The sequence below is a fragment of the Patella vulgata genome, chromosome 6, assembly GCF_932274485.2.
Source record: "Patella vulgata chromosome 6, xgPatVulg1.2, whole genome shotgun sequence".
Classification (NCBI taxonomy): Eukaryota; Metazoa; Mollusca; class Gastropoda; family Patellidae; genus Patella; species Patella vulgata.
Window position 1 is genome coordinate 67,584,393 of NC_065884.2, and position 20,758 is coordinate 67,605,150.

General features: G+C 38.5%; 1 protein-coding gene and 2 long non-coding RNA genes across 3 annotated transcripts; all 3 read left to right on the top strand.

Moving 5' to 3' along the window:
- Positions 1–391: 391 nt before the first annotated feature.
- On the top strand, positions 392–7,756 carry LOC126824495 (uncharacterized). Its single transcript, XM_056101968.1, has 9 exons — positions 392–406; positions 2,026–2,141; positions 2,977–3,101; positions 4,112–4,204; positions 4,570–4,742; positions 5,378–5,473; positions 5,881–6,009; positions 7,425–7,548; positions 7,746–7,756. The coding sequence occupies exons 1-9, from the start codon at positions 392–394 to the stop codon at positions 7,754–7,756; spliced, it is 882 nt and encodes a 293-aa protein (XP_055957943.1).
- A 553-nt stretch (positions 7,757–8,309) lies between these two features.
- LOC130013236 (uncharacterized) lies at positions 8,310–10,715 on the top strand. Its single transcript, XR_008788608.1, has 3 exons — positions 8,310–8,395; positions 9,062–9,171; positions 10,640–10,715. It is a non-coding gene; the product is annotated as an uncharacterized LOC130013236 (long non-coding RNA).
- Positions 10,715–17,176, top strand: LOC126824066 (uncharacterized). Its single transcript, XR_008788607.1, has 6 exons — positions 10,715–10,796; positions 12,309–12,455; positions 14,010–14,198; positions 15,165–15,374; positions 16,281–16,394; positions 17,068–17,176. It is a non-coding gene; the product is annotated as an uncharacterized LOC126824066 (long non-coding RNA).
- Positions 17,177–20,758: the final 3,582 nt, after the last annotated feature.

The following is a 20,758-nucleotide window of genomic DNA, read 5'->3' on the forward strand; positions in this document are numbered from 1 at the left end:
TATGCGGCCTACTCTTATATCGAATTCCAACTGTCGAGGGATCTTTTACGTGCACGCTAATGGGTACACGGGACCTCGTTTTTTTTGTCGCATCCGAACGACTAGACAGCCCTTGCCAAGCCCTCAGTCCTGCATCACTGACAAGGGGGAACCAAGTCGGAAAATCTGGATGAACATTCTCGGCCAATGCAGAGATCGAACACCGGACCTCCAGGATAGCGAGCCAGCGTCTTACCCACCGCGATCCCCAACACCGAGCATAGAAACCGGACCAAGACCTTTATATAAGTATTTTATTCTATCAGGTATTATAGCTGGGCTGATGATTCGGTACCTGTTGCTTCAATTGATTCATCCATTCATCAGATAACCCTAACTACCAAAAATCGCTATGGTCTCAAAAAAGGTAAGAATAAAGATTATTTGTATTGAAATATCTTGAACTTTATATATTTCTATCTTTCTATCAGGTATTATAGCTGGGCTGATGATTCTGTACCTGTTGCTACAATAAATTCATCAATTCATCAGATAACATTAGCTACCAAACCACGTTTTGGTAGCAAGAAAGGTAAAACAAAGATTTATATCAACATTCTGTGGCGCAGGACGGAGGGCCGACAAGGACAGCTGTCTACTCGTTTGGATGGTACGAACAACCGAGGTCCCGTGTACACATTGGCATGCACGTAAAAAATCCCTTGGCAGTTGGAATTCGATATGATAATAGGCCTTAGCGCCGCTGTTCGGGCAAAATTGCCCTCAAAGCAAACTGTATGGCGTATGCCCGTCTTTATTAGCTCAATCGGAGCAGAGCAGTAGGACGTTAAACCCCATTTCATTTCATTTCATTTCCATTCAGAATGTTGATAATAGAATCTTCTATAGCTGGATGTATTTATATTACAGGAACACTTCGCTATGACGGCAAGGTGAATGGATATTCAAATCAAGGCGGTTATTTCAGAGTCATTAACATGCTTTCAGAGTTAGACCAACCGGTAAGGTTTTTCAAATGATTGAATTCTGTGAAACGAAAACCTGGAATCAAACATCACGCCACTACATCCATGTAAATTAGCATTGGACAGGCGTTTTGGATAAATCTTTTTGATTCATATAGTGACTTGACTTATCTCCCTTGCTTGAAGAGAGTCGCGATTTTCTAGCCCCTGGGATGGAACAGAAAACTGAGGCCCCGTGTGCACATTTGATTGCACGTAAAAGGCTCCTTGACAATTTGAATTCAATACAGTGTAGGCCGCAGTGTCGCTCTCCGGAAAAAATATCTCCCATAACACACTGTTGTTTCTAGAAAGTAGGACGTTAAATTTCATTTCATTTTCATTTCTACGCTGAAATGTTTTTTTTAAAGTTTAAATCCTCTTTTATTATGTTATCATTTAAGGTTACAATTTCATATTTTCTAAGAAAGTCAAAACATGATTATTTCTATGTCTTTTGCTCAATAGGTTGTCAACTCATAGATTATCTTTCTCACACTTAAAAATCTTCACAGCGGAAATAATAACACAATTACCTCCTAATTGCCTCTCTTGTTTTCCTATTCTCCACCATGGAAGCTATCTTCAAACGTTTAAATTTGAAGTTGAAAATGATATTTTTGCCAATTTCACAACTGCCAATATTAATAGTGAATTATAGGATTAATAAGACTGTTTATAGATACCATCAATTTTAGAGCTTTGTTTTAATACATTTTAAAAATATAACTTAAAAATATGAAATTGTAACTTTAAATACTGTTTAGAACATGGCTTCGGTAACTAAGACCACCACCCCTACCCCCACCCCAATATCATTTTTCATTTCCATTGTTCATGGCAGAATTTTGATAAAAATTTACCATATTTTGGGCATCCTGCTATACTTTTCTGTATCCTGCACCACTGACGAGGGGAAACCATGTCGGAGCTTTCTCGGCCAATGCAGGGATCGAACACGCGACCTCAAGGAGAGCGGGCTAGCGTCTTACCCACTAAACCACCGTTTTCTTTTATACAGGGTGAATATTATGTGGATAGATCAACTGGTATTCTGTACTTATGGCCAAATACACCAACTGGAACATTAAAACAAACAGATCTAGTTTACGTGTCTTTACTACACAACTGTATTCAGTGAGTTCATTCTTTAACGTCCTTATTAAAGATGTATTATGCAAGAGCTAAATCTGCTTATTGCAGATCGAGACTTTGTTTACTATCGTAACAACAGTACCAATGACAACCGAGACTGAGCTATTATGCAAAATTCGCTAACGTCGCCCAGAATGAAGTAATTTGACTGAAATTGTCAAGATACCCCCTTCTATTATCTAGTTTTGAACTATTATAACGGAAACTGTCAGCTTTTAATCTAAATCTTACATAATGCATCTTTAAAGGGACAATAACACTCTTGCTGGCTTGACAGCTCCAGAAAATAATCAATAGCCTTATTCTAAGTACTAGATGTGTTAGTGTACTACCTGTTGTGTAAATTATCCATTAAATCCTATTTTACTTGTCCAAAGGGTTCGAAAATATTTTTAAATCCAAGTCACATTTGAAAAGCTTTACGTCAGGCTTTTCAAATCATTTAGTTGAATTTTTCCAATTTTTTAAATTAGGTGTGTTAAGATGAAATTTGTATCATCAATTAATTGGAATATTGTAAAATAGTAAAATTTGTTGACAGAATAAAGATTGGGACATATTATTCAGTTACAACAAGAGTGGTATTGAGCCTTTAAATATAAATATTGAAAACCAAAAAATCCATTTAGCTACACATTTCTTAAATCATAAAGTAAGAAATGAAACAAGACACTATAAACACAAATCTGCAAATGAGAGCTTTGGTATCTAATAATTCGATTCTGCACAGAGTATCCTGCTCGATGCAGTATATGGAAAGCATTTGAGGAGTTCACATCGCCAGTAAAATAATTATGCTCTACCTATGTATTTCTAGATTAGCTCCAGGTGTTAACAACATTAATTTTGAAGATTTCACCCTGGAAGCATGTCGTCGCTATGGTATTGCAGGAATCAGCTCAACTCATGTGAAGATTGCCAATCTTGAAATCAGAAACACGGGTAATTATGTAGATTGACTAACTGAATTCAGATGATACGATATTTATCTTCTGGTTACAATTTCTTCCTTTAGGTGATACAAAAGATGTGTACCCGGTACTATTTCTATGTGGTACTGGTTATGAAGGTATATTACTTGGTGACACTGATCCAGCTTGATGACACTAATGATGTAGATCTAGATGATGCTGATGATGCAGACCTTTTACTGTTTCTAGATAATACTGATGATGTAGATCTGTTACTGTTTCTAGATGATAATAATGATGTAGATCTTTTACTGTTTTAAGACGATACTGATAATGCAGGCCTTTGATTGTTTCTAGATGATACTGATGATGTAGATCTTTTACTGTTTGTAGATGATACTGATCATGTAGATATTTTATCCGTTCTTGATGATACTGATGATGCAGATCTATTTACTGTTTCTAGATGATAGTAATGATGTAGATCTTTTACTGTTTTAAGACGATACTGATAATGCAGGCCTTTTATTGTTTCTAGATGATACCGATGATGTAGATCTTTTATTGTTTCTAGATGATACTGATGATGCAAATTTATTACTGTTTGTAGATGATACTGATCATGTCGATATTTTACCAGTTCTTGATGATACTGATGATGTAGATCTATTTACTTTTTCTAGATGATGCTGATGATGTAGACCTTTTATTGTTTCTAGATGATACTGATGATGCAGATTTATTACTGTTTCTAGGTGATACTGATGATGTAGATATATTACCCATTCTTGATGATGCTGATGATGTAGATATATTTACTGTTTCTAGATGATGCTGATGATGTAGACCTTTTATTGTTTCTAGATGATATTCATGATGCAGATATATTACTGTTTCTAGATAACCCTGATGATGTGGATTTATTATCCATTCTTAATGATACTGATGATGTAGATATATTTACTGTTTCTAGATGATACTAAAGATGCAGAATTAGTTAATACTGATGATGAAGACTTAATGGTGATGTTTCTATTGTAGGATCGTATGGTGTTAATTGCGATAAAGATTGTAGATCGGTAACTGTATCTAGATGTGATATACATGATACTGATGGCGGTGTCAGCCTCACAGGTAACTGATTAATATGTCTGACTGTTAATTAATATTTCTCGCAGCAGCAAAAAGGTAGTCTTCCTCGACGCTCTTCATGCAAATTATCATCATATCATGATTGATGTTTAGACTAGAATCCAGATTACGATCACAGCCACTTGCTTAACCTCATGGATTCTCTGTCCGTCCATGGGTTTCCTCCCGCTATAGATACACTGTATAGTAATAAGAACAGGAGGGCCTATATGACCTAATTTGTGCTGAGTGTACATTGAACCCGATATCTCTCTCGGTGTGACGCATTTGGTTTTGAATTTCCACCAGTACATACATGAGATCAAATAGCTATGAGTAACCACTGTAGGAAATTTCTCCATGAACAGGTGGCAACAGAGTTAAATTAGAGTCATCAGGAAACGTTGTAGAAGATAACCACATTTGGAAATTTGGTCGAGCTACTCAAGTTGGTGCAAATGGTATTAGTCCACAAGGAGTAAATATTTTAATGAGATATAACTATCTTCACGATGGCCCCTACACCTGCATCCGATGGGCAGTAAGTATTTACAGAAGTTAGTGAGAATTCGAACTTATTGAAGATATACTCCAAGCCTAATCCTAGTCCACCAGAAGTAGTAGTGTAACATCCCTAGTGTAGTTGCCAACCGTATCAGACGATTTAAATTAGTTACTCTACAAATAGAATATACGATTTCTTTTCCGCGGTGGACTATAACCATTTGATCATGGAATATAACCATTTTATCATGGACTATAACTATTTTATCATGGACTATAACCATTTTATCATGGACTATAACTATTTTATCGTGAACATGAGCATGTTATAATGGACTATAAACCACTTATCATGGAAAATAACACTTTATTACAGTGTAACGTTCACATCATGGAATATAAGCATTTTATCATGGAATATAACCATTTCATCATGAAATATAAACACTTTATTAGAGAGTATAAACATTTTATCATATGCTATATTTCGTTTTTTTTTATTATGGAATATAACGATTTACAGGGTAAAGAGCACGTTATAGTATATAACCGGTTTTTTCATGGAATATAACCGTTTTTTTTCATGGAATATAACCGGTTTTTTTCATGGAATATAACCATTGTATCATGGAATATAAACATTTATCATTGAATATAAACATTTAATTACAGGGCAACGATCACATTATGGAATATAACCATTTTAGTAAATGCTGTCATGATTCCAGTGATTGTGGTGCCATACATGCTGGTAGAGACTGGACGATGGTAAGTCGCAGGGGAATTACGAATACTACATGTTGTCGGGTCTTTAGGAGTGGGAGGAAACCGGAGGCTAGACAGACGACCCTACTCTTTGTCACGCACAACCGGGGATTCGAAACCACGCCAGCTGACCCAATTACATGCCTTATGATACAGCACGCACGTACTAACCATTCGGTCTCCCAACCTCCCCTTTTCAAATTGAATGGTTAGCATTCCATTGCTTATTCGAATTTTATGTCTGTTTTTTTTTATAGAGAGGTAATGTAATACGATATAACCATGTTCACGCTTATTGGAAATCCTTTCGGATAAGCTGCTGCCCAGACATAGCTGCTGCGTGGTTATCTGTTCTAATTGAATGGTTAGCATTCCATTGCTTATTCGAATTTTATGTCTGTTTTTTTTAGAGAGGTAATGTAATACGATACAACCATGTTCATGATACTATAAGACATTGGCCTGGTGCTCCAGTACGTGGTGTTATGTTAGATGACCAGTATTCTAGTGTCAACATCGAGTATAACGTCTTCTACCATGTATGTATTTTAATAGACAGAGAGAGAGAAATGGGGTTTAACGTCCACTCGACACAAACTAGGTCATTTCGGGACTAACATATGGTTTAATTTTATTTACACAATTCGCGTGCGCGTAGGGGTATTTAGCAGTGGGAGGAAACCGGAGGACCCAGAGAAAACCCACGAGGTTGGAGTATTTTAATAGGCAGTGGCTATTGTTACGACGAGTCGTAAAAATAGTCCTCAGGCTATTGTTACGACAATGCTTTCACAGTCCTCCATCGGCGAAGTTAAAAAAAACTGAATAGTCGTAAAAATAGTCCTAACCCTAACCCTAACCTTCCCATCTCTTAATTGCTGCCTTCAGTTCTGAGAACGTTGAAAATTCTGCTCCTTTTTCAAAGCTGGTGTTGGGGAGATTGGCAGCCATTTTGGAATTCGTTCTAAACTTGGCTCAGACTCGTTGTAACAATAGCCACTTTGATTTTAATAATAGGGACCTTTCGTATCGTTATGAAAACGAACACAAAACCATTCGTCGTATCCACTAACACGCGGTTTCGCAATCCGACGTACGATAATAGCTAGATGGCGTTAATTTCTACTTTATGAACTTCTCGGTCAAGGCAAAGTTTTCAATCGATTTTTTTTAGCAGTTGTACAACAAATCAAGCAGAATATTGTATTTGAACACATTCTACAAAACTTTATACAATCAACAATATAAACAAGGCCTCGAAAAATGGTGAGACAAGAAACATTTTCGTTTGCGTATCAGCTCCATACGCGTGACGTTTTGCACTGGCCGAACACTCATTAGGGATTGACGTCACATGAATCGATGGCGTTTTCGTTTTCGTATTCGTTTTTGTACCGACGTTTTGCCTAATAACCAGTCATGACGTTTTTTAGGGCGGTAAAACGGAGTTTAGCGCCTTTCTTTTCTGGTATTGTAAAACATGATTTCAGATGCCTTCTGTCCCTGTCGGATTAATAAAGACGGACAGACGCCATGTAGTATTCTATGAAGTTAATTACACATCTATTCACAGTACAAGCCTATAAGAAATGAAATGAAATGGGGTTTAACGTCCTGCTGTTCTGCTCCAAACTATATAGGACAAGCCTATATAATGAACTCCCTGGAATCATCGAATGTTTGTAATTTTTAATGGATAAAAACCAATAACCATTTTAATTTAAAATGGATAATCGTTTATTATCGTAGCAAGGGTACTTGACAATCGAGACTATATATATATATATATATATATATATATATATACAACTTCAAACATCGATAACTTGACTGAAATGTTCAATATATTAATCTTCCATTATCTATTGTTTAACTTTATATTACGAACGACCAGCTCTTTATTTAAATCTTACATAATAATATTTAAAGCACCCGTCCTTTTCTTTAACAACAGAATGAAATACACACCAATATAGGAGGTGGTCGTGATAATATTGTCAGATATAACGTATTTTATGATGCTAGAAGTTCATCGATGCAAGTCGATGGTCGTGGGATATCAAAGAACAGCCACCCAGGTTCGATAGCGACAGATTTAATGGTAAGTAAATAAAGATGGTTTTAACATAGTTACAAGGATGGCTTTAACATAGTTACAAGGATGGCTTTAGCATAGTTACAAGGATGGCTTTAACATAGTTAAAAGGATGGCTTTAACATAGTTACAAGGATGGCTTTAACATAGTTACAAAGATTGCTTTAACATATTTACAAGGATGGCTTTAACATAGTTACAAGGATGACGGAGCATTATCTAGAATGACTCTCGACAGCGCCTGGACAATGCAACCACTACAAAGCAACAGGATATCCCTTAACCCAGATCTAAATAAATGAACATGGTATCCTTTAACCCAGGTGTAAATTAAGGAACATGATATCCCCTAACCAAGGCCTAAATAAAGGAACAGGATATCCCCTAACCCAGATCTAAATAAAGGAACATGATATCCCTTAAACCGGATCTAAATAAAGTAACAGGATATCCCTTAACCCAGATTTAAATAAAGGAACATGGTATCCTTTAACCAAGGTCTAAATAAAGGAATAGGATATCCCTTAACCAAGGTCTAAATAAAGGAACAGGATATCCCTTAAACCGGATCTAAATAAAGTAACAGGATATCCCTTAACCCAGATTTAAATAAAGGAACATGATATCCTTTAACCAAGGTCTAAATAAAGGAATAGGATATCCCTTAACCCGGATCTAAAACAACTGTTTAGTGTGTGGGTTATATGAATATTAATAGTAATCATATCACTTGTATTTTCAGAAAATGCCTATTAACAATACGCTGTGGACATCAAGATATCCCAAGCTTGCAGCCATGGCTCATAGTTCACACAGAGGATACCCAGAAGGTGCATAGACATTTTGAAATTTTCTACAAACAATTATTTTGGGGAATTTTCAAATTTCAATTTTATATTTGGGTCGCTGACGTCAATCGGATTCCAGTTTTATTGAGTTAGATTTTAAGCGATATCTTAGCGTTTAGTCAAAATTGCGAACAGCGCCTATTGTATTTCTGAAACTTCAGGGTCACAGATAAGGATGTTTGAGTTAATGCATTAAAGTCAAAAATAATACACGAACCATATGTTATATGTATACTCTCGGCCAACACCAGGATTGTAGCACGGGGTTGGGTGGTCGAATGGTTAGCGCGTGCGCGTTGTATCATAAGGTATGTCATTGATTCAACTGGCGTGGTTTCGATTCCCCGGTTGCACGTGACAAGGAGTAGGGTCGCCTGTCCAACCTTGTCGGTTTTCATCTGGTACTCCGGTTTCCTCCCACTGCTAAAGACTCCTACGCGGAAACGAATTAATGGAATAAAATTGAACCATTCATAGCAGATCTTAGAGCGAATCGTGACATTGAGAACCTAGCATAAAACAATAAGCCTGTGGTCTTATTGGAAAAAATCAATAATTGTACTTTTTCTCTTTTTTTTCTTTGTTTCTAAAAAAAGTGAGATAATGCCCATCGCTTGAAACATTAAATGCTTATCTTGCCATTTTCAGGAAATCAAATTTATCACAATGTTTATTACAACGAACACGGGAAGAAATTTATAGATTATTCAGGTGGAATGGAAAACGACGCATATTATCATACATACGAAAATAAACACGTAAGTATTTCACAGAATTTAACATTATTTTATGTCCTTTAATTATTTCGTCCAATTCCAAAAATCTTATCTGACAAAACATCACACGGGTAATTCTCGAAAAATTTAAATTTAATTTAATGGGATATCACTTGTTTCACCAAGAAAAGAAAAGTAATCAATTATTAATATCAAATTGTTCCCATTTGGGCTTACAAATGCACCTATCTCATTTCAAAAACACTCCTACAGTGTATTTATAATCACCACGAGAATATATACTCTTCAAAAATGTAGGGGATATTCAGAAACAATACAAAACTGCGGTAAACTATGTATGTTAACAACACATGAACATAAACAATTCGTATCTGACGGCTCCATTTCACTCGCAAAGAGATATACTGTCAAAAGTGAAAATGGACGATTTTGATTTTTGTCTTAATAATGAGTAATTGCTTCACCAATCCTCAGACATTTAGCAATTCATTGTGGCATGCTCCTAATCAACCGTCCAATCACGATTTGGGGCAATCTGACCACGGTAGTACACACCAGTGACCCTTCCTTGAACACTATGCAAGTCCGTGATTCCTCCCCACACCATAACATACCCACGTCCGAATCTGTCACGCTGTCTGACGTTAACGTTAGCACGACGCTCATTTACACGCCTCCAAACGCAAGCACGCCTATTGGTGAAATCCAGAGTAAATCTGGACTGATCTGATCCACACACGCCCATCGACGATTACCCCCATTTCTACGCTGCCTACACCATTGATGCCTGTTTGCCATGTGCTGGCGAGTTAATGGAGGCACAACACGCAGTCGTCGCGCATGCAAATGGGTTGCATATAGCCGATTTCTAATCATTTGGGGTGTAACTCGAATTCCTGTATCTTGGTACAAGTTTATAGAAAGCTGATTGGCCATTTGCCTCAATTTCGCAGGACCTGTATACGAATGTATCGATTCTGGGCTTGTGTAGTGGCTATAGGACGATCTGAACGAGGTCTATCATCAACATTGTGGGTTTGTTGGTACCGGTTCCACAGTCTTGGCTACTACTCGCTGTGTAGAACCCATTTGAAGCATGCCAATAGAACGTAGACGTTCATCATGTTTAAGACGTCTCATTGCAAATTAAACGTAACACACTACAGCAAAGATACGTTAAACAGTAAATCTTATGTAAGAACCGATGGGAAAGCAAACATGGGTAGGATAAACCAGAACGCGGCAGTTTTCATCAACCCTTCCTTGAAGTGTCAAATTTGACAATGAACCCCTCCCACGTGTATGGCGCTATTGCGTGTCGCGTATGCAGCTCAGTGGTTCTGTTGGGGCGATAGGTTCTTCAGCAGTGAACATACTCTCAAAGCATGTCAAGTGTCCATGACTATTTATCACAACCTGCATAGGTATTTGCATTTCAATATCCCTTAATTCTTTTGAAGAGTATATATTATATATGCATATTTTCTAGTCATTTTCATCAAGCGATTTCTTGTCGCCGGCTAATAATGATTTCCGACTAGAATGTACAGCTAAAGAATGGGCGGATGGAGTTAATTTTCCACAACCAATAACTTTAGATAAAGTCGGTCCAAGACATCCATATGGTCCAACATATCTAAATAAAGGTAGGCCTTTAAGCATATATCAAAGCATTAATAGTTACCGCTGGTTGATAGGTGTATATATACGTTTCTGAACCGGGGATTTGGGTGGCCGAATGTTTTAACGCATGCGCGTTAGATCATACGGTCTGTCGTGGTTTCCATTCACAACTTGTACATGACGAGGAGTAAGGTCACTTGCCCAACCGCTTGGGTTTTCTTCGGGTCTTCCGCCCCCTCCCACCCGCCTCTGCTAAAGGCCCCTACGCGCAATCGAATTAATGAAATGAAATTAAACCATATGTTAGTCCCGAAATGACCTAGTTTGTATGATAGAAGGACGTTAAACCCCATGCAATCAAATATGGCTGAACGTTCTACTTCTCTTCTTCAACCGGAGTAATGAAGACAGAGAGATACCATGCATTGTGTTCTGAGTTGTACCCGGACAGTGGCATTTTGGTATATTTTGCATCGCATTTCAATTGTGAAGGGTTTGTATAGGTGAACTCCAGGCGGGAAAATGAAGAGTAGTAAGAAGGTGTTTGGTAGTAAAATTTAATTGATTCTATATACTTTGTAGCAAAAGATACGTTCTTTTAAAATAGACTTTCATGAAGACGGATAGACACCATACAGTGTGCATTGAGGGAAATCGTGTGCAGACAGTGGCTTTTGCTTATCGATATTAATCTGCGAAGGGTTTGTTAACGTGCATGCCATGGCGTACACGGAACCTACTGTCTCGTTCCATTCGAAAATACCCAAATGTGAAGTAGTATGAGGTGTTCTGTGGTAAAATTGAATTGGTTCTATAAAACCTTTTGGAAAAATAGGTGTTCTTTTAAATGTGCGAAATAGCTTTATTTAATGCAGGGACGTAATTAGCTCAGAGCAGTGCCGGACTGGTGGGCTGAAGGCCCACCACACATGTCATTGACCAAGGCCCACACAAGTACGCGCCGAAGGGGGGTCGGCGGTTCTCCCCCCAGGAAAAATTTTGAAAATTGACAACCACAAACCCATTTTCCAAGCATTTCAGACCAAAGCAGAGGAAGGCAAATTTTTGATTTCCTGATACAATTAGATAACAGAATGACCTAAGAGCACTATCAGACGAATTTTAGATATCTTTCTCCTGTCCTGTGTCCTGTCCTCTCCTTCCTTCTTTCTTTTCTTTCCTACCCCTCTTCTTTCTTTCTCTTTTCTTTTTTCTTTCTCTTTTTTCTTTATAGGCTTAGGCCCACTTTTTTATATGAATTTATGCCCACCTGATGGACAGGGACAGGTGGACAGAGCAACGAGGGGGCGGGAAATGTTCTCAGGGGGTCCTGTAAAATTGACGGACAATGTATATCTATTGTTTTTATATGGCCGACAATTTTTTCACAGGTTGGGGGGGGGGGTAGGAAACTTTTTGCGGTCCTGATTTAATGTCCACTTCCATTGAAGTGATATGCAGACAAGTTCTTTTAAGATATTATGTGTATTTTATACCTATCCGTCAAACTATACACAATCTTAATGTCGTTCTAGGAGTAAAACCAACCATAGCTACAACAAGTTACACACCAGGCCCATGTAATACTGGAACTGTTGCACCAGAAACTAATATACCCAGAGGTTCTTATTTACCTGATGGTTCAAGTCCTAACACTCTTGTTACTAATATCACAAACGTTGGTAAGTTCAACATATTCATCTTCACGCTTATCTTCCTGATTCTCATAGCAGCATCCCCACCAACACGTATTCCTGTTACTAACATGACAAACGTTGATAAGTTCAATATTATCACCATGATCCTTCATAGCAGCACCTTGCACCACCCCAAGCAAGTTCTAATACTCTTGTTACTAATATTACAAACGTTTTTTTAGTTCAAGATTATGACCATGATCACCATTAGCAGCATCCCAACCACCAAGAGCAGCAACCGCATCGCCATTATCAATATTATCATATTCAAGCTTATCATCATGATCATCATTAGCAAAATCCTCACTACCAAGTACAACAGTCACATCACTATTGTCAACATTATCATATTCATGATCATCATTAGCAGTATCCCCACCACCAGGAACAGCAGCCGCGTCGCTATTATCAATATTATCATATTCACGCTTATCGTCAGGATCATCATTAGCAGCATCCCCACCACCAAGAGCAGCAGCCGCGTCGCTATTATCATTATTATCATATTCACTCTTATCATCATGATCATCATTAGCAACATCCCAACCACCAAGTGAAGCAGCTGCATCCCAGTTATCGATATTATATATAAATATAGGTTTCTATTAACTTCAACATTTCCATCTTCACTGTTATTATCGTGCAGCAGCACCACCACCACCAAGAACAACAGCTCCATCGCTATTATGAACATTTGATCTTCATATCGATTTATACTCGTGAGAAGTTTTAATTTCAAATCTAAATTCAATAAATTCATCAATAAATATTAATAATTTATCGATGGTATGAGGCAATCTGTTTCACAGAGTATTACGAAACTCTTCTAATATCTCTGTAAAAGATGACTGCCTTAATACATGATGTCATATCACGCGGCGTCAATCATTGGCTCAATGGCGCGTGCATTGTTTACATAAGACATTACAATTGATTCAAGGAGAATGGCGCCTTTTACTCATTTTAATACCCATTTACACTAAAATAGGAAATAATTTTTACCTACAAATACTTCAAACGTCTTTCTTTATTTTTCTAATACATAAAAAATGTTTTAGAATTTAATTTGTCGGAGGAAGAAGTTAATATTTGTTGCTCATGAAGTCGCATCGATGTCATCTTTATCAGTGATTGTCGCGGCCTAGGGAATATTCACTGCGGATCAGTGTGGGTATGAGCATATCTGGTGGACTCCTGGTCATTGGTGTACTTCCGCAAAGGTTTACCGGACATGATACTATATTTAAAGACAAATAATTCTTCTCTGCACTACAATTTGGTACGGTGTACTTTAGACAATAAGGTCTGTCACTGAATCACGTGGTGTGATTTCTATCCAAGCATGTTCGTGACAAGGAGTATGATCGCCTGTCAAACATCGTGGATTTGTCCGTGGTCTTTCGGTTGCCATCCACTGTTAAAGATGCATACGCGCACGTGAATTGTTGAAATATAAATTGTACCATATGTTAGTCCCGAAATGACCCAGTTTGTGTTGTGTGGACGTTAAAGCCCATTTCTCCTTCCCTTTGTTAACAGGTTGCTGGTTGTTGGTGAACTCCTGTCCTGCAGATTCAAAAATACACGGCACCTTTAGAGATACCTACGGTGAACAGCACGAGCAAGCAGCTACTGATGAAGCTAGATGTTTAGCAAGAGCTGCTGGAATGTGGAGACATTGTGGATCAGCTAAAGATAAACCTGTTACAGCTGTTTATGGCCCAACGGGTAAAACTTAATTCTTCTAAAAACTCCTATTTTGTTCCAGTCGCGTACAGAGGGTTGGTGATGCTGGGGCCAACTCCTTGACTGCATGCCCCCAAGACTCAAGTATTGGGACTGGTATTCAAGTATAGAGTCTGGCACTCATGTTGGGGTCTGGTACTCAAGTATAGGACTTGGTACGCAAGCATAGAGCCTGGCACTCAAGTTTGGACCTGGTACTCAAGTATAGGGCCTGGTACTCACGCATAAAGCCTGGCACTAAAGTTGGGGCCTGGTACTTAAGTATAGGGTCTGGTACTCAAGTAGAGTCCGACACTTAAGTATATGACATCTTACTCAAATATAAGGCCCGGTACTCAAGAAAAGAGTCCAATAATATGAAGACATTTTAAATATGACAAACTAGCTGATAGCCCGGCGCTGCAAGAGTTGAAAGTAGTATAACTCCGAAATCGGAAGCGGTAGTGTAACGCCACCTGGCCCATGTTACTCCCCGGACCGAGCTACCCCTATACACCAAATGTCAGCCTCGGGACAGCCCTAGTGTAACCGTCAACCCTGAACAGACAGACAGACAGACAGACAAACAGACCAACAAACAGACCAACGGCAGACATAAATTATAAAGTAGATTGTTCAAACTCAATGCGGATCTGATTTGGTTTATAGTGTGACTGGTTTGACAAATTGTTCAGATCACGTGATCTTACTGACTAATCAGAATATCTCTTTTTTGAATAAAAGGTTAATTCAGCTCAAGAAATAATATTTACTATGTGTTTCCCTCGAAAGAATTGTGTTAACGTGACATTAAGATCTATCAGTTCCTAGGCTTTCTGCAATAAAATGCTACCCCCCCCCCCCACACACACACACACTTATTTCCTATAGTTAAAAAATGATCCTACCCCAGGAAGTCAATGACCATATTTCTGTACTTACCTTGACTACGATGTATTATTTTTACAGGAGCTATGACGTTTGGTGGAGATGGTTGTTTTTTCGCTGATTATGGCTGCAAAAATGATAATCGACCTCGCTTTGAACGCGACTATTATGCTGAGCAGCACGAGAATGGGTCGACGAGTGAAGCAGGATGCCTCCGTAGAGCTGCACCCCAGTGGAAATACTGTGGAAGCCAACGTGATAAACCTTACACCAGTATCTACAGGCCAACAGGTAAAACAAACTGTGAAGGATGCCCTCCGACCAATAACAAGCCGTGAGATCCACCTCCCTCCCCAATAAGCTGTGAAGACCCTTTTCTTCCGAGGTTGTACGTGACAAGGAGTAGGGTCGCCTGACCAACCTCGTGGGTTTTCTCTGGGTCCTCCGGTTTCCCCCCACTGCTAAAGAACCCTACGCGCAAGCGAATTATGGATATCAAACTGGACCATATTTAGTCCCAAAATGACCTAGTTTGTGTCGAGTGGACGTTAAAACATCTCTCTCTCTCCACTAACAAGTCGTGAAGAGGCCACCTCCTTCACTTACAAGTTGTGAAGGTTCCTTTCTCCCACTAAAAAGCCGTGGAAACGTCCGTTAAACCACACGAACCAATAAACAAACCTATCCTCAGCTTTACATTTTTCTATGGACAATAATGTTTATTATGACATGTTTTATTAGAACTGGTCTAATGGAGACGGGTATACGACATACAGTGTGTTATGAGGGACATTTTGCCCGGACAACGGCGCTACGACCTACTCTTGTATCGACTTCCAGCTGCCAAGGGATCTTTTAGGTGCACGCTAATGTGTAGACGGGACCTCGGTTTTTCGTTAAACTCGAACGACTAGACAGCTGTCCTTGTCAGGCCCACCGTCCTGCATCACTGACAAGGGGGAACCACGCCGGAAAATCTGGATGAACTTTCTCTGCCAATGCAGGGATCGAACACCCGACCACCAAGCTAACGTCCTACCCAAATAGCCACCGTGGCCCCAGAGGATTGGAGGAAAAACCTAGATCAACAAGTGAACATATTTACGTGTATCCATGTAAAATATATTGATCTCAAAATGACCAGCGTTTTAGTATTGCCGGGGCGTTAAACCCTATACCTCTTATCTTTAATTACAGGAGCTATAAGCACTGGTGGTGCTGGATGCTGGATAAAGGTTACAAAATGCCCGGCTGATAAAACTGTTAAATATTATTTCTATGATAGTTGGGGTTCTAGTAACTTAGATACAGGTGCGTATATACTTCATCTTTTACTGGGGGTTGGCTGGCCGAATGATTAGCACGTCTGTCATTGAGTTAACTGGCGTGGTTTCGATTCCCCGGTTGTACGTGACAAGGATTCGCCTGTCCAACCCCGTGGGTTTTCTCCGGACCCTCTGTCCCCCCACTGCTAAAAACCCCTACCTTCAAGCGAATTATTGAAATAAAATTGAACCATATGTTAGTCGCGAAATGACCTAGTTTGTGTCGAGTGGACGTTAAAACCTATTTCTCTTTCTCTCCATGTTTTACTAAGCGTGGTGGCCGAATGGATTAACGAGTGTGCTATAGATCATAAAGTCTGTCATTGAGTCAAGTGGCGTGGTTTCGAATCCCAGCTTATACCTGACAAGGAGTAGTGTCGCCTATCCAACCTCGGGGTGGTCCCGTTTCTCCCAACAGCCAAAGACCCATACTCAAAATGGCCTAGTTGGTGTCGAGTGGACGTTAAACACCCTATTTCTCGCCACTTTGAAGACTCCATGAAGTATCAAACATCTATATTTAGTGTCAAGCATCTATATTTAGTATCAAACATCTATATTTAGCATCAAATATCTATATTTAGTATCAAACATCTACATCCACACATAACAGAACGCGCTTTTCTATCATAGACTTTTATCACTGGTTTCGTTTTTAGATAATGACGTAGATGAATGCCACAACAGGGCCGGATATTTTTGGAGAAGATGTGGATCCCATCCTCAATACCCAGTGAGAGCTTTCTACAGACCAACAGCCTCACACGTAACAGTTCCTAAACCGTCCCAAATATAAGATCTATGACCCTTTTAGTTTCTGGTGATATTGAAAGCAACCCTGACCCTCCCCACAACTTGTCTATCGTCCATCTGAATATAAGGAGTTTCCGCCACAAAGTTGATATTTTAGCATTTTTCCTAACTGAATCATGGCTTGATAAATCAGTAGACACCAATACAATACCACTAAGTTCTTTCCACGCACCGATAAGAAATTACAGGACATACGGACAGGGCGGGGGTATTGTGACTTACATACGGGACACATTCTCTGTGAAAAGAAGACCTGACCTGGACGTCCACGATACAGAATGCATATGGTTACAATTAAATACTTCAAATAAAACTATTTTAATAGGTACCTTTTACAGACCTCCAAGTTCTACTGCTGAACAAAACAACAAAATTTTTTATTCGATTGCTAAGTCAGCATGTGATAATGTCGATAACTGTTTTATTTTTGGCGATTTTAATATCGATTTCATGACTTCAACACAATCATTTCTACACAATGCAATGATACTTTTCGATTTTTATCAAATTATATAAAAGAATCGGGCTGTCTAGATAATTTTGTAGTGATCATTGTCCTGTGTACTGTCGACTTTTATTCCAGAATCCAAAATTAAAATGCTACAGACGAGTTATTTGGCACTATAGCAATATTAAAACAGGGGGCATGCGACGGGACGTTACTGACACGGACTGGGAAAGCTTAATTAACACCGAATCAATTAATACAGCTTGTGTTAACTTCACAAGTGAGCTGACAAGGCTAGCGAAAAAACACATTCCTAATAAAACAGTAACTATCAGACCCAAAAACCAAACATGGATGAATAATGCGATTTGTAAGTTGAGTAGAAAGAAAAATAAAACACATAAAAAAGCGGTTCAAAGAAATTTAAAATGGCATAAATTCAGAACTATTAGAAATGAATATATAAACCTAATCAGAAATTGCAAAAAGGAATAGTTTGACAAAATCGATAACAAAATCAATAATATAATTACAATAACTTTGAAAGTAAAAATTGGCGGGGCCTTCTCAACTCATTTATGAAAAAAAATCGTGCTGGCACTAGCAATGAATTGTCGCCTCTATCAGTAAACGACACTACACATCACACACCATCCGACAAATGTAACTGCCTTAACGATTTCTTTAGTAGCACTAGAAAGAATACCAAACTCATTAACTAATATTATCCTCAGCCAGAAGGAAGTTTAAGACATCATTACTACTATTGATCCCTCGAAAGTCAATGGACCGATAACATCAGCGGAAAACTAATACAACTAATATCCAACGAAATCTCTGAACCTTTATGTAAATTATTAAACCACCCCCTTTCATCGAAAACAGTACCGAATATCTGGAAATTTGCCAATGTAACTGCAATATTAAAAAAAGGTGACCCATCAGATTGTGGAAATTATAGACCCATATCACTAGTATCCTAGTTAAAATATTCGAAAAATGCATTTATAAAAAAATGTTTTCAACTTCTAAGGGAGAATTCTGTTCTAACTAACCTTCAGAGCGGCTTTTTGCATGGGGATTCTAGTGTTTACCAACTTACCGATATTCCACACTACTTTTGTCAAGCCATCGACCAGGGATTCTACACGAGTGCAGTGTTCTGTGACATAAGTAAAGCTTTTGACAGGGTCTGGCATGCTGGACTCCAGCTTGAAGCTGTGGGGATACGGGGGAGACATCCTTCAATGGTTTCACAACTATTTAGAGGGAAGAAAACAATCGGTTGTTATTGGGGGTGTCTCCTCCTCCCCAAAAACCATTCCCTCGGGCGTGCCACAGGGCTCTGTTCTCGGTCCCCTTCTTTTTCTCATTTATATAAATGACGTTGTGAATGATATTTCATCAAATGTTCGACTCTTTGCTGACGACACTTCCCTTTATCCGAAATATGATGACACGATCCAATGCGCAAATATACTAAACAGTGACCTGGATAAAACTAGCACATGGGCTAAAACATGGCTGGTATCCTTCAACCCACTAAAGACCAAAACACTAGCACTGACAACCAAACAAAATTCCATTTTACCTACCCTTACTCTAAATAATGTTCCTATCAAGGAAGTCCCCCATCACAAACATTAAGGCTTGACATTTCAACAAAATTGCAATGGAACAAACATATTAACAACATTATAGAAAAAAACAGCAAATCTGTCATTTGTTTAAGATCCATTAAATACAGACTTAACCGGAAATCATTACAAACCAGCTATACCTCTTTTATCCTACCCCATTTTGATTATTGTGATGTCATCTTGGACAACTGCACAGACCAACTAGCTAATAAATTAGAGTACCTACAACTGGAAGCACTTAGGTCCATATGTGGTACTGTAAGGGGTTCCAGCCACAGACTGTTATATGAAGAAACCGGTTTTATTACGCTAAAAGAGAGACGCAGAAGACATAAGCTCAAATTCATTTATAAAATTATAAACGGCCTTTCCCCATCCGATCTTCATGATTTAATATTGACAAAAAGGGCACCTTATAAACTCCGAAAAACAAGCCTACCCGAATATAAATGTAAAAGAAATATCTTCTATAATTCTTGCATACCATCGTCAATTAGAGAACGGAACAAATTAAATGCAGACACAAACAATTCAATATCTCTAAATATTTTCAATTTGAAACTCATTGGCTCAAGATCCAATACCATCAAAAACGTTTTCGTTTGGATCCCGCGTAAACCAAATGATTCATTCTAAACTGCGTCTCTCTTGCAGCAATCTAAACGGACATAAATTTTTACGTTATATTTCTGACAATCAATCCTGTAAATGTGGTCATCAAGTTGAAGACACTGAACATTTTTTATAGAATTGCTCCTTATATTCAGATGCCCGAAATAATACAATAAATAATTTACCGACTATCCATCGAAACACTACAATCTTATTGTACGGAATTGACGACATAGAAAACTCATTCAATATTTTTAAAACTGTCCACTCGTTTTTCGAAATCACCACTCACTGTAGTTATATTTATGTAAATAAATGTATCTATATCTGACAGGGAGAGGGGTTTAATATAGGCTATGCCTGTACCCCAATCCCTATTCTGATACAAATCTGAATAAAAATATTACTTATACAAAATACCCCCCAAAAACCTAAACAATTAACAACTGCTGGTTTTTGTCAAATATAAAAATAAACAGAGTTTTCCAATTAAATTTGCTGTGTTTTAAGCCTTTTAGTATTTCATCTACAAGAGTGATTCGTTAATCCGTCATCAAAGGTGGGGGGGGGGGTGACCGAATGGTTAGCATTTGCGCGCTGTATCATGAGGCCTGTCATTGAGTTAACTGGCGTGGTTTCGAATCCCCGGTTGTACGTGACAAGGAGTAGGGTTGTCTGTCCAGCCTCGTGGGTTTTCTCCGGGTCCTCTGGTTTCCTCCCAATGTTAAAGACCCCTACGCGCAAGCGAACAATTGAAATAAAATTAAAACCACATGTTAGTCCCGAAATGACATAGTCTGTGTCGAGTGGACGTTAAATCCCATTTCTCTCTCTCTC